The 15,241-nt window shown below is 37.3% G+C and overlaps 1 protein-coding gene across 1 annotated transcript; it reads left to right on the top strand.

Moving 5' to 3' along the window:
* Nucleotides 1-3: 3 nt before the first annotated feature.
* LOC112559727 lies at nucleotides 4-13,341 on the top strand. Its single transcript, XM_025231086.1, has 18 exons — nucleotides 4-321; nucleotides 549-687; nucleotides 1,684-1,802; nucleotides 2,051-2,147; nucleotides 2,449-2,564; nucleotides 3,764-3,854; nucleotides 4,884-4,993; nucleotides 5,929-6,100; nucleotides 6,610-6,716; nucleotides 7,526-7,670; nucleotides 8,031-8,155; nucleotides 8,867-8,936; nucleotides 9,520-9,638; nucleotides 9,938-10,043; nucleotides 10,217-10,326; nucleotides 10,633-10,804; nucleotides 11,595-11,707; nucleotides 12,098-13,341. Exons 1-18 carry the CDS (start codon nucleotides 267-269, stop codon nucleotides 12,136-12,138), a joined length of 2,007 nt encoding a protein of 668 aa, XP_025086871.1. The 5' UTR covers nucleotides 4-266; the 3' UTR covers nucleotides 12,139-13,341.
* Nucleotides 13,342-15,241: the final 1,900 nt, after the last annotated feature.

Genomic DNA, 15,241 nt, shown 5'->3' with positions numbered 1-15,241 from the left:
TTCACCGTCGTTATCAAGCCATGCATCAAACTACGCCAAGGGAAACTGGAAATGTGTGTAGAACTGATAATGTAAGTGGTCAAAGGACTAGAGCTGTTTAGTTTCTGTCCAATCCTTATTGGCTGGCCCAAGTATATCAACAGTGTGTTCCTGTGTTGCTCCGTCATTCGATACGTCGCTGATGGTATAAACATTTCTCTCTTTGTCTTCCGACACTCTGCACGTTAGAGGGCTATTGTCTTGATTATCTCCTCTAATCAACCAACATGACTAAGACCAGCTTGGTGCTGACGGGACTTCTACTCTTCTTTGTACAAACAGGTACAAACAGGATTTTATGTAGCATTGCCTGTTCAGTAGTATTGATGCCTAAGGAGTTAGAGAGAATTTTCACAATTTTGACAAACATATCTGTTTGAGAAGATTTTGATGATTTTGCCTCTCCTTATATTTGGCATAAACGAAGACATACTGGATTTATTTTACAGTCCGATTTAACGAAGTCTTCTGTCTAGAAAGCTTTTGTCACTATTGCTTTTCATCGACAGTTTCAGAAGAGAACTGCACAGATATTCTAGATACTTGCAAGACTCATTTAGGGTCGATCCTCAATTCAATAACAACGGATAAGTCATCGTTTTATACCAGGGGTTGCCAATCTAGAAGACACAGGGACAATGAATGCAAGTAAGTCATTTTGTAAGGCTGGTCGTCTTTCATTTTTGTGTGACAGCCTTTCTGTTTTTCCTTCCCCATTTCCTGTATTATCTTTTATTATTTCTGATTTCTGTCTGTAAATTCCAAAAACTTAAGTACTAAGAAAACACACTGCAAAAATACGCTATCTCTCCTATCTAATGTTTTGTAGACAAATGCGGCTAGGGGGTTAGAAATATTAATTCTAGTGTCTGACATTAAAAGTTGAAATCTGAATAGAGAAGGTCTTTTATAATATTTTGGCGGATATAGCTTTCTTCTTTTAAATCAGTATACATAGAAAGTGTATTTCTTTTTCTTCATCCTGCCAGAAATGGCATTTCCTATTATGATTTTCAGCATAGCGACAATGAAGCTTATGACAGCACAAATCTGTAACACCTACACTAAACAAGGGCATCTCTCATACTAATATTCTTAAGTTACGTTTGATGGATTGTTTTTACCAAGAATGGCATATCAAAGGGAATTCTATCGCTAAGTTATAACCCTATAACTTATACAAATCTTCCATAATACAGAGCATTTTTCTTGGTGATATTAATTACATTTTGATCTAGTGAGCAGTCGCTTGGCACAGCCTGTCGTTTCCACATCTCCAGAACACATTAAAATACTGGCTATGATTACCATCTTGCATGGGCAGTTCGAACTTCGCCCTTTGCGGCCGCCATGACTCTACGCCACATAAAATGCACAAAACTTGACAGAACGTGGACACAAATGACACCAAAACTGTGTTTTTCCGTTGGCATTTTCCTAGGCCTTATCTAAGGTAACGTTTTGTTTAAGAATTGTTGTATAGCTGTTGTAGTTATCACAGAAAACAACAGAACACATGCACAGACGTCCGTCCTCGTTAGGGACCAGAGCTCACCCTCAATAAAGTTCTGTTCTGATTTCTGTCTGTTTGTGCCTCTGTGTGTGTGTGTGTGTGTGGTGTACATTTTATGAAAATTGTTTCAGCATCTTGTACCATAATTTTTGGGCTTGTATGGGAAGCAAATTGTCTAAATGTGGTGATACGAAGTTCTTCAGGGAACTACAACTTTTTGAAACTGATTACATGAATAGATGCGCGCAAGGTCAGTATTTCTATAAAGAAAAGAATAAAGTAGATAATTAATAAAAATATAAATCTGATTAAAAAAGACAACTCATAAAATTATCACATTCTTGATACAAACTAAGCTTTGAGACACAAAAATGGATGGAAATCCGCCCTTGATAACAAGATGTAAGAGAGGTTAATTTTGGAAACTGTTCTTGAACATTTAGGTCTGACTTTTGTCCCATCGCTATACTTATTTGTTATTACTACTCAAATTTTCAGGTATGTGCGAAATCAAGATCGATAAATGCTTCTGTTTGATTGATCCCTTCGACAAAAGGAATGAGTCAAATGCTATGTTGGCGGTGAGCAGGAGGTGGTACGTAGCTCTTCACACATTGAATGTGGTGAATGTCCGCAGACAGTCTCTAGCACACAGACAACGTTCATTGGTCCTTCTTCTTTCGCTCAGCAAAAAGTCTGCCAGCGGGTTCGTGAAAACCTAAAACTGTGAATTTCTCTGGTCTTCTAATGTTTACTTTGTTTACACCAGTGGGTATAGGTCCTTTTCAAACAAGTGTACTAAACACATTTTTTGTAGAGTTTAAGTGGCCTGAGGTGATTTCGACATTCTGTAACTCTCACTTTGTTTCAAACATGTTTCTTTATTATGTTAACAGCAAAGAGCAGAAAGTTGTAAAAGACTGCCTTAATAAGATTGAAGACTGTGATCATTCTACTACTAAGCTGCGGCCCATCACACATTATAAATTACTAAAACAACTTTGCACAACAGGTCAGTTGTATTCGCTTTGTTGATGATCTTGGTTGTGCTGTAAAGTTTGTATACTTTTAAAAATGTAAGCCTGGTATATTTCAGAACCCATCTATACTTTTATACGGGTTATTTTTCGTGGCTTATCTTTTGAAATATCACTAACCTCAGCTAATATCACTGGCAGAAACAGAGAAGTCGCGTCTTCACAATCACTGACCAGTGGTCAAGGCTACACTCGATGCAATTGCACTACCAAGTGCTCAACAAATCACTGCAAATGTAAAAATAACAAAATGCTGTGTAATTCGAAATGTCATAAAAGTTCATCTTGTTGTAACAAGTGATGATACAGATTGGTCATTTACTGTAATAAACTAATTTGACTTATTGGCAATTTAGTATAAATAATAATCAATATAATATGATTATCATTACAGTATACAAACACCCAAAATCTTTCATGACCTTTTTCTTCCGACTTTAGCCGATCGCCCCATGCCATTTCGCAAACTGGCTGGCCAAATCCCGAAACCTAGAAAAGATCGGACATTGGCCGGTTAATGTGATGCGATATTGGTCACTCTCCCATTTGGCCGGCCAGTTCCCACTTTGGCCGATTTCGGGCTTTGGTCGTAACATATATACTACTCTAATATAAGATACAAAACGTACATTTATCCATATTTCACCGCTACTCCATATATTCCCCTACCAGTTGACGGCCGCCATTGTTGTGAGTGGTGTACCATCGTGACGTAGTACCCTGTTAGCAGCACTCGTTGATCTCAAGTGCGAATTGCGTACTTTGCTGGCGGATAATTAATTAACGGATTGGTTTTGGAAACTGAAATTTACCGGTTAGATCTAAATATATCTATCTATATCTGCAAAAACAGTTTAGGTTGTTCTTTTAATAAAGTGATGTTTATTTGCGGCAAAGCTACGAAATACTAGCATTTAGTATACTATTTGTTTACAGCAACCCTATGTTGATATTCATGTAGCCTGCAGCATTTGATGTTAGCATAAGCTAGATAAATAGCGACTGATGATGATGATGATGATGATGATGATGATGATGATGATGATGATGATGATGATGATGATGAGGATGATGATTTTTCACTTGTTGAAATATATCGACGTCCGTTCACAAGGTTTTAATAGTTTTCAGATTCTTTAAGTCATGCTCTTTTCATTTTTTTGTTATTTCTTAGAATGTCATGCCTCGTTCCTGTGTGTTTCTGATCTACTAAATGCCGTTATGTCTTCAGTTAATGCTTCAGGTGATACTGAAAACGTCTGCAGGTAAGAACCTTCCGCTATCTCTTTGAAATTGTCAAATTCTAAAATCTGCTTTAATAATAAATTTGTAAGTGGCTTTTCTAATCCTAAAAGTGTGTTTTTTTAAATATATATAAAACTGCACATTAAAACTGACTCACTTGTTAATGCCATGATCACATTTTGTCAGATAAAGTTTGTCTAGTTTTTTGTTGTTGATTCGGATCTGCTTCGTCTTTTTAAAGGTTTTCTGTTGATCGAGCTTACCCTCGAGCACCCAGACCTGCTTCTTCCTCTGCCTCCTTAGTACTTACTTGCTTAAAATAACACCTTTGATATTTCCGGCAAGGTTGAGTACATTACAATGTTCATCGCAGAGAATGTTTGACTGGCTTTGGCATTAAATCTCTCGGCAAAGGTCTGGTCTCCAAACTTCTCCCAGTCACAGAAAACTTGGAGCTTCCACTTCAGGGTCGTGGTAGTTTACTATGTCAGCACCTCGTAACCCTTGTTTTGACCTTCCCGATGTTAGGTTTGTTAGTAGCCGCTAACTGATTTGATTGTGGATCACACCATGTGGAGGTTGCTAGGCTTCCGTCCTCAGTTACTTTTGGGGATGGAGGTGAGCTGGTGATTTTGTCATTGAAATCACTTGCTGAAGGGATTTACTTCCACAGCCTTTATCACTTCAGAATTTCCCACTACATAGCGAGGTGTACAGTATTTCATGTTGAGAACTATGAGCTATTGCTACAGTAATAAATATGAATTTTAAAAGCAGAGGTAGCTATAAATAATGTTTTGATTTTAGAAACACGTAGATAAACGGTTACTAGCAGGTGACAGACAGACCTGAGTAGTTTTCAGTCATGCATGCATATTATTACATTGGTTCGAGAAAGACACTGCACCTGGGAGTCCTAGATCTGATGCGCATATATAAATATTGATTAAGGTCTATATTTACAGTATTTAATTACATGTACTAGATATTGTTTTTTAACCGTCTAACATTTGAAATAGTAACAATAAACAGCTTACTGTTTTCTCTAGGCATTTTAGAACACTCTTCCAGTGTTTCTCAGCCAACACCAAAGCCTGCAGTACCAACCACTCTGAGAACTGGCTGAGGATTGAAAGAAACTTTGAGGCAGTTTGTTCAGGTAAACACAAACACCTGCTACAGTTTATTGAGGGATAGAGATTCTGACTGAAAACCTTATTTGCCAGAGTTACATGATAAAATATCTGACCACTAAGAACGTGTGTTCAGTCAGATTAGAGGACAACGTTACTTGACATTTGATGTTAAAGGGGGACAATTTTTCAGATGGCGCTCAGTCTGTTACAGGACAGGAAGTGGCTTTGTCTTTGTTTATATCCCTTGCTGAGTTGCAATATTCGTGTGCTTGATTTGTGCGTGGAGATTATTTCCGAACATAAAATTATTTGATGTCTTTATAAGATTCTTTCACATTATTTTGAGGACATGTTTCATAGTTGAATTTTTACTTGCTTTAAATTTTAAAAAAAACTACTTTTAAGTCCTTTTGCTCATTTGTGAGGCACAAACTCCTTGAAAGTTTTCATTCAAGAGTTGCAAGATCAAAATAGCAGATTTTAAAAATATTTAAAAAATCGTTATTGATTTATTTTTGAATTTGGCAAAAGAAAAAGGTGGGAGTAAAATCAAATATCAGCAACATAGAACAATTAAGCAGACAGAGGTTAATCTAAGATACAAGTACACAATACTAAATAGACCAATAAAAATAGCATCAAACCTGCAAATGGATGAACTCTTCTTGGTTTATGTGACTTATCTCGTGGACGCGATTATGTTGTTTATTTAATAAAAGACATTCGGCTCTTAGACATTAAAAAACAATAGTGTACAGTTCACAGTAGATTTGAGTGATACTCGTGTCAAAGGAATAGTGAATAATCGGCTAAAATTGTTAAGAGTTCTTAAAAACATCAATCTGGATAGTCCCCTAAGACACGTAGCTACCTCTAGCTAACACTTTGTTTACAGTAAATGTCCTCAGCTTCCTGTCTTTAAATAATTCATCGCTATCTACATTCTGCTGCTTTTTAGCTTTTACACTGTGGCCAAAGTCTTCCAACTGTTCAAGCTTGAAGACCTGTGTAGGGAAAAAAGACTTCGCAGCGAGGATCCTTTTCCTAGACGAGGTTACAAGCAGGGAAACTATTGACATGAACATAGAATACATTATTGCCTACGTTAACAATCCAGGCTGGTGGTGTTCGTGAGTATGCTGTCGTGGCAAGCTTTGATATTCGTTGAAAGTACAAAGTAATTTATACTCAAACTCTTCCATTTGGCACATAGCAACATTTAGTACACACTAGTCTTTGATATGTATGACACCACACAGCACAGGTTTAGTCCATGATTCATATCGCATAGTACGGTACAACTATACAGCATTGGAATACATCGCGCTATAGAGAACGATATTAGGACTTGACATGCATCGCACTGGATAGCAAAACTTTTAGTACACGATATGTGTGTGTGTATATATCTCAGATGACACAGTACACCTATATTCCATGTTAGTAAATCGCACTACGCAGCAAGTTTAGTTTACAGGTATTGGTAAACGCAATGAGTGATGGGAGAGGATGCTCACGCGAGAGCAAAACTTTTTATTAAAGTCTACTAAATACTAGAAATTTGAAAAAAAAAACTCAGACATTTGTTAGCTATCCGTCACTTACTTTCTAAATGAGTTATAAATGTCTCAATCAACAGACTACTGATACACGCACAAACATGCCTGAAGACTGACGACTGTCACCTAAATGCATCAGAAGGACAACAAGCATCGGCCTTCAATGACACACTTGAACTTTGTGAAGGTAGATGTAAAGTGTCAGTGAATTATTTGTGCATATGGTTTACTGAGAAAATGAAATGGCTTTTGTGTATTTTATAGACATAAATTGTACACAATGTTGTACCGAATACTACTTCTTAACTTTGTCAATAATATTGATAATAAATTTTGTCACATTGGTCAGAAGGGTTAAAGAACTTAATTTCGCAGATCTTGATGGCCACTGAAAAAATACCGTTTTGTTTATTTACTTATTTCTCCTTCTTTCTTTCTTGCCCTTTTTTGGTAGATATGCCTCCAAAAAATTTCTTGTCTAATAAGACACGGTATATCTTGCATAAAATTACAAATCATTAAAGTGAAATAACTTCAAAACTGTTAGTACTGCGGCAAACTGGGTGATTGTAAATATGGCTTTAAAAGATGAGAGCAGGTTCTTGGTAATAAGATTTCTCAGTATGTGCCAGCAATTTGAAATCATTGGTACAGGGAAAACTTCGTCTTGGTCTGCTGTCCAAACTGTCACCTCGCAGAAAAGAAGATGTGATGAGAAACACATAGTTTGTACTAAAACTATGGGGTATGTGACAAAGACCTAAGTCTAGCAAAACCACTTTCTAATATTTTATATCGACTTTTAAATATCTAACGCAGAAGCTTGTTTCGTACCAGCCATGTCAAATTCGTAAAGAGTAGCACGATGAAGAAGAGAGTCCGCCACTTTGCTCCTTATGTAAGGAGAAAACATGTTCGGAGGTAAAGCGGGAAGCAGTTTCTTACACTTCTTTTGTACTTTTTTAATAATACTAATGGATTTTTTCTGTTCTACAGGAACTGATGACAGACACAGCTGTCCAGCGTATCGTTACCTGTGTAATCCATCTCTCAAGTCAGATGCACAGTTTGCTGCCAAAACCCGCCAGTCAATCCAGTTCGTCCAGTGCCACGTCATCCAATCTGTGGAAACTACCTGCATGTGAGTTACCTGAGCTTTGCGTTCAATTTCCTGCCTCCTCTCCCTCTTTGACTGAATGTTTATGTGTATTACTAATTTACCATTTATTATTACTAATAAACTTTATCATACTATTGTTAGATATGTTGCGGTCTCTCAAACTCACACACTCCTTTCACTCTTTTTTGTTTCTTTGTACGGATACATTAGTTATAAATGCACATGTGCTCTCTCGTTATCTCTCTCTCTCTAAGACACACACAATGCTCACTCTATTTTTTGTCTTTCTTTCTTTCACTCTCCATGTATCTCTAACTCTAATATTTAAACCATAAATATAATCATAGCATAAGGAAAAGTATTTTTTATTTTTTCCAACAGTTCCTTTGAGGAAATCAAAACTTGTGCTAATGATATTTTGCTGAGAAATGTGTGTGAGAACTCATCTGAGCTCAGCAGTGAGTTAAGAAACCTTCAAGAGTCTTACACTGACCCTTGTTCAAAAGGTAACAACAAATTAATTCTATATGTATTCAATAACCGAGCATTAGAAAGACAAAATACGGTTTGTTATACATCAGAAGACAACTGCACAAGAAGAAGATAATAAATATGGAAATTCATTTTCTTGAACATAAAAGTAATCTCTTGATCTTCCGGTGATGGGAGTGATCATTGTCCCAGGTTCAGATATTGTGAGGGCGATACTCTCCTCCTCTCGGCAGTTAACTAACCTGTTCTAATACTGTTCTCTCTTGCTGACAGAGATCGGTGAACACCACAATAAATAATTGATTATTGAACAGCTTATTGTAATTGTTTATATTTCATTATATTGACACTGACATTATAAGAATAAAAAAAAACTTATCAACGATTTGCGGTCCAGTAACTGTGTAGTGAACAAACTACTCACTTGACCGGTCTGTAGGGCTATGCACATTTATTTTAGTAACCAAGGAAAAGATTTTGCAATTAAAAATCCAATTAAGGTGGAAGAATTGTGCTATAAATACAAACATATATATAAATAGAGAGAGAGAGGGGCAATGGGTTTGTGTCTTGGTGACTAGATAATAAAATACGTCAGTGGTGATGTTGATGATGACACAATAAGAAGTAACATGATTGAAGGTAGACTAAGAGCGAGTGAACTAGTGTTACACTGAGATTTTTTTAAAGAATTTCTGACTGTTCACCTCAACGTCTCTGTGTAGACAACCTGTGTGCAGTGGAGCTCGTGAAGTGCGCGTGTACTGCCGATCTCCTGGACACCGACAACATGTGGTTTGTATAGATGAGAGTTCTTCATTCAGACATAGACACTGCTTTTTTGTATTTGTTTTTACTTAATAAGGGGGCTAATGAATACACGACTTTACACAAGGTTAATATTTTTCGCGACATTACTCTCTTTAGCTTTTCGCGTTTTTTTAAAGCTCTGCTGCAGAAAAAAGCGTTTTCTTTACATTTGTATGCCAAATAACTGAGTTGAAGTCCGTGTAAAACAAGAAGTCTAAGGAGAGACCGAATTTCAGGGACCATTAAGCTCAAAATCCAATTTCTTCTCGTCAGGAATTTCCAAAGAAATGTCTTATCAGTATTTAGTTTGAATTCTGCCAATGGCCACACATATCGCAATGTAAGAGTCCATAGATTACAATGGTGATATTCGAGGGCTGAGTCACAAAATAGAGGTTGGTGTTTCAGTCACATTTAGTCAAGTACTATCCTGTGCAGATCTCAGTCCAATTGATAAAAATCCATTCAAGCAGACCGTTCAAAACGTTTGTTCGTCTGCTGTTGCTGTAGGTGGTTCCTTGTCTTTCACATTTGTTAAAATATCTGTCTCCCCTTTCCTGTCCTCCAGCAAGACGATGGACACTTACAAGAACTGTGCAGGGAAGATCAAAGGCTGTGATAAGGCTACAACAGTGTGGCAGCCCCTCTCTGTTACATTTAAAACGGCAGAAGGAGCTTGTACAACAGGTCGTGTTTCTCTTGAATTACAAGACATTCACACTGTGTACTTTAAACTGTTTAATATAAATATAAAGAATTTTACACGTAAAATTGTAACATGTTTTTTTCCACTCAAGTTTATTTTAGTCGCTTTCGTTGATTTTGTTGTTTTTATAGTAGATGCTAATGCAGTAATTATTTTGATTGTACTACTATAGTAGTTGTTGTTATTGTTGTGGGTTTATCTGTTGTTGTCTACTACTAGAATACTAATCTGCACTTTTCTAGTATCATCGTCAGTGACACAAAACTTTTATTTAAATTAGAATGTCCCAGTTCTTTTACTTGCTGGATGGATGCTCAGGATCAGGTAGACTACCTGTTTCCAAGACTGTATTCTGCTGTTGAGACAATGAAAAGCCACACTTGCAGGCAAGAGGCAATTAATAGTCTAAACAGTTTTTTTAAACTATACTTAATCCTTAGTTGTTTAAAACCACTTTAGTGTTTTAATGCTGTATGCATCGTTAAGACTTTCTGATTAGCTATAAACATGCAAAATTAAATGTTACGCAAATATTTTTTTCATAAATTACATTTTTTAGGAGTCTTGTGGAACGGTTCCAGTGTCTCTCTAGAAACACCAGTTCATGTAGTGACAGCCTCAGTCACAAATGGCAGCAAGTTGTAAAAAGCTACGAGACGGTTTGTACAGGTAAACACAAAGCCTCGTCTTGAGACTTATATTTAATCTTCGCCTTCTAATACTTGTTTCTCTTGTCTTACTTTAATGTACAGTGGGCAAGATTTCATAACATTTTATATTGAATGTTGCTGGCTTTTATTTGTCAGATTAATAATTTATGTTACACTTTTTTTTTACGTAAGTGATGAATTTATTTACTTACTTTTCAGTTTAGCAATAGCATGAATAATAATCAGGTTTGTTATCGATTATCTTCTAATTAAATGGTTGTGGTGACACCACTGGAAATGATCAGGTTTGATTGTCATTTTGAAGTTTTTGAGCAAACCCCGACGAAGACTTGGTCCTGTCCAAGTGTCAGGACGTGTGTTGACGAAACAAAACTGGTGCCGGGGGTCAGTCTTGGTGACTTGAAGACACTGGTCTCTGTCTCGCTTTCCGCTGCAGACATCGGAGTGGCCATACTTACTCCCAGTACATGGTGCAGGTAAATAAATATAACACAGTGATGTAGATTGTTAGTAAACAAAATACAAAGTTGTAGAGTGTTCTGTTCTTACCGTCATTCATCGTATCCCTTCCTTTCCTGCCTGCTTGTCTATCCCAGTATCCTTCCATCTCTTATTTTATTGAAACCAATGAGACGGTAACGCTAAATAGTGCACTATGCAATTTTTTCAATAAAACTGGCAATGGAACTTTTACAAAGTTACATGTCCTTTAAAAGAATCGACCTAGTGCAGAATATTTAAAAGCAACTGGATTTCCTAAAGCAGACCTGGGCAAAGGCCGACCCGTGGGCCGGATCCGCCCCGCCTCCTGTTTCTGACCGGCCCGCCAGCTGGCCCGCCCGCCAGTATATATACTATACATACAGTATTGGGTAAAACTGAGTTAACTATATTAGTCCGGCCCTCTAAAACCATCCCAATTTCTCATGCGGCCCCTTCGGAAAATTAATTGCCCACCCCTGTCCTAAAGTAAAGATTCTTATCAGGAATACCTATTATGACATCTTTTGAGATCAGATTTGTATGTTTTCTTGTTATATAGTTTGAACCCGTCATTGATGGTGACAGAAAAGAAATATACCACTTATATAATACTCTAACCTCTTGTTTACAATGTCACATGTCGTTTGCAAGCAATGCGATTTGCAAGCACTTCGAGTTTGCATGCAAAGTATTCTAATCCGGTGTAATGTTTCCCTATCCTTACATGTATCTAAGTAGTGAATTTTTTTAAAATTTCGAAATCATAAAAATTTCCATCAACAGGATTCTAATCAATGCCACCGAGTGTATGGTACAAGAGGCCGAAGCCTGTTTATTGACAACAATAAAGGAAAACCTTGCCGCTGCCAATGCCACAGTGAGAAACTTATGCAAAGGTACTTCTAATTATCATCGCTAGATGATGCAATGATGTCGTCGACCAGCTCCTTGCGCACCTCACTTTTTATTATCGAACCTCTTTTGCCGACATCGCTTACAGGTCCCAACACGCATTGTCTCCCTTGAAAACAAACGCCGTTAGGTCCGACTTTGCCGACTACTTAACGGCAGTAATTATCAGCGCTTAGTGAATTTTTGTTTTTATTTCACAACTGTGAGACCTGAAACAACGATTTCTGCATACCCGTAAGTCGTTTCTTACAATAGCATCTTGTTACCGAAAGGTTATGACTGATATTTTGTGTAAAAAAAATCTTGTTCGATATTTATTTAATGTTGGCGGTGTGCTTTTATCATAATTAAAATAACCATTTTCTTTATTTCAGAAAAGTTTGCAGACAAGGTGTCACTGTCGCCTCTTACTTAACAATGTGCCGTCGAGATTGTGCACCCCGGTTCAATAAAGCCTTGATTTTCTTCCCACCAGACCTTTGTGCTGTTAAAGTACTTTAATATTTATTATGCTTGTAATTGAACCACACAAGAAACTGGTATTAATTCTACCATTAGTTGACAATTGCTTTGAGGCAAGGCGTTATCTATACTGCTAACACTAATAGTCTAGAGTGAGTGTGAAAGTGTTACACTTATTTACAAAAAAACCATTGTTTTGTTTTCAGCACACAGACGTAAGAAAAGTTCAGTAAATATCAGTGTTTGTTTTTAATTTGCTCACTGATGTCTTGTTTTCTTAAAGAACAGCAGTGAAACGTGTTTCCGTCTCGTTCAGTCCTTTGCATTTTGCTGTCGGAGGTGTGTGGATGGACATAATCACAAGCCGACAAGGTTGCCCGCAATGTCAAGCAGGTTTGATATGGTGAAGTCTTACATTTATATGTTATCCTTGTTGCTAAGCGTTTATGTATATCTTTAACATTTCCAGAAACACAAGTATTCATTTCCGATCATTTAGATATTAAACTGCTTGAAAACTGGACCCACTGACATTTCAAAATTTCTAGAAATCCAATTTGTGAGTTTCAAACAGATTGAATTAGTAAATTAACAATAAGCAACACAGATGGTTGTGTGACTCCAGTGTTATTGGAACGAAGTATTAAAAATATATAATTAAAATATAGAAATATAATTAACAATAACTTTCTTCTCTCTATTGTTTTTTTCAGATTTCATTTGCAACACTTCTAATAGCTCGGCCCAAAGTACACATGTGAGAGTCAGTGCAAGTACAATTAAGTTCTTGTCCTCATGTCCATTCACCTGTGGCTGTCACGGACCTGTACAGGAGGATGGCTGTGTGCCCAGACCAACGCTCGGCCTCTTGCGATGTTCTCCGCTACTAGTCTTGGCGAGCAGTTGACAGACTTCCGCTTCAAACAAGTCTTGGCTCTCAATGGGGTGAAGCTTTTGTCTGAGCCGCTCACCACTTGTCTTGCTTTGACACTTGCACAGTGGCATTTTTGTTTGCGAGCCATCCAGGGGACACAGATTCATGATGTGACTCACTGTTATTTTTTGCACACGTCATCCTACGTTATCTCCCTTCCTCATGTGCTCCTGGTTATGTTCCTTTATTTGTTTAAAGACGAATGAATGACATAAACTCTAATCTGTCGTTGTGTTTTTTATGAAGATTGACGATGTAAATGGAGGAAAATGGAAGCAGATTGTGTCAAACCTGGAAGTGTTTACTGCAGTCCATGCACTCTAATTTGCGAACAAAAATAATCAGAATGAACTACTGTAAAATTAAAATCCACTAAACTTCCCCGTAGTCGCACGTAAGGAATGCCGTGAGTATTTTAAAGGGAGATTACTTCTGTTGAATTTGCTCTTATGTGCATTTAAAATAATCAATTACCTCAAGTCCATCTGCTGCACATCTTTCTCACTCTTTTTATGTGTATACCTCTTTCTCTTTTTTTCTTTTCTCTGTCTTTCTTTCGTTTTCTGATAGATATAAAGGCAGAAAGATGAAAAAATGGTACACTGACACTATTTAAACCTTCACAAAAAGAATAAATTAAAAACACACTAATTAAACTTCAACATTTCAGGAGTCAAATAATAAATTTGAATTCGATAATTCAACACGTGCTGGTATTAACCCAGAATACTTCTCTATAAAGTATGAATAAAACTTGTTGAAAACCACAACAACAGTACAAAATACACACCACTATCTTTCACACCAAATCTTATTTTATTCGTGTATTGATACAGATGGGTCCAGGGTATCACGTCTGATAAGAATATTTTCCTAACCATTTTTTTTCTTTTGACAGAAAAGACTGCAAAGCATGCACGTGTCATCTACTATTTGATTTTTTTCCAAAGTTCACCCTTGTTTTCGAGTGCTGCTGAGGTTAATTAAAAAGGCAGGGGAATGAGGTGGTATTACGACAGCTCATGTCACTTTTTTTTCACAAAATATGCCCAGCGAAAAAATGGACCTTATGAAACTTTTAGGGCAACAGAGTACAGTAAAGAATAGAAACACCGTAAGGAGCTTCCGGTGAAAGGAACCAAGTAAAAAGGAAAATATAATTAGTAGGGCGAAATTCTACCTAATACTAACTTTCTTTTGTCTCTCTTCAGTTTTTCCGTTGTCATTTCCAGTCAGCAGCCATCTGTCAGTTAACCTTTGTAATTGACCAATGCTAAGAAGAATCACTCTTACTAGATTCCTCTCTCGTCGTACTTCAGGTTATGTCCCTTTGTACCTCGCTAAATAAAACATTGCTCTGGTCAATTCGTGTGTTGTTTGCTGTGTACAGGACTGAGACATTGTGGGTGCAAATTATAGTGTAGAGAAGCTAATATCTAAAGCCCCTGGTAAGTGTAAGTAAAGTGAATCAAAACCTGAAAGTGTCCAGGTGGCTGTCGGCTCACTTTGTGAAAAGGACTTTAGAGAAAGGAACTGAAATAAATATCTGACAAAATAGTCAGTGTCCCCACCGGTAGGGGGTTTATCGCAAGACAGGCAAAGAGACTGATTATTTGTGTTGACAGGTGCATTGTAAGTAATTATGATCACATCTGTTCCTGACGTCTGTCTGTCTGTCTGTCTGTCTGTCTGTCTGTCTGTCTGTCTGTCTGTCTGTCTGTCTGTCTGTCTGTCTGTCTGTCTGTCTGTCTGTCTGTCTGTCTGTCTGTCTGTCTCTCTGTCTGTCTGTCTGTCTGTCTTGCTGGCTGTCTGGCTGTGTATCTGTCCCCCGTTTGTCTGTGCCTCCTGTCTCAAAAACAAAAATGCTTTGGAGCAAGAGACACGTTAGGAAATAAGATGAACCTTACAGGTGATTACGTATATTTGGACGTGGTAAGTGTCAGGTAGGTTGTCATCAGTGATATCACGTACATTGTTATCGTCGTTGAAGTCAGCTAATCATTGTCATCATTAGCAACACACACACACACACACACACACACACACACACACACACACACAACACATCTATACTTATGACATGGAGGATTGATATTTTACGCCGAACCAGTAACTAAGACCA

The sequence above is a fragment of the Pomacea canaliculata genome, linkage group LG3, assembly GCF_003073045.1.
Source record: "Pomacea canaliculata isolate SZHN2017 linkage group LG3, ASM307304v1, whole genome shotgun sequence".
Classification (NCBI taxonomy): Eukaryota; Metazoa; Mollusca; class Gastropoda; order Architaenioglossa; family Ampullariidae; genus Pomacea; species Pomacea canaliculata.
Note: the sequence above shows the minus strand (reverse complement) of the source record. Positions and strands in the feature narration are given on the sequence as shown.

Bases quoted from the DNA above. Each gene is read 5' to 3' on its own strand.
- LOC112559727 (XM_025231086.1), top strand. From the start codon at position 267: ATGACTAAGACCAGCTTGGTGCTGACGGGACTTCTACTCTTCTTTGTA. The intron at 6,101-6,609 runs GTGAGTATGCTG...CTCAATCAACAG, and splicing joins AATCCAGGCTGGTGGTGTTC to ACTACTGATACACGCACAAA. The intron at 8,937-9,519 runs GTTTGTATAGAT...CCTGTCCTCCAG, and splicing joins CTGGACACCGACAACATGTG to CAAGACGATGGACACTTACA.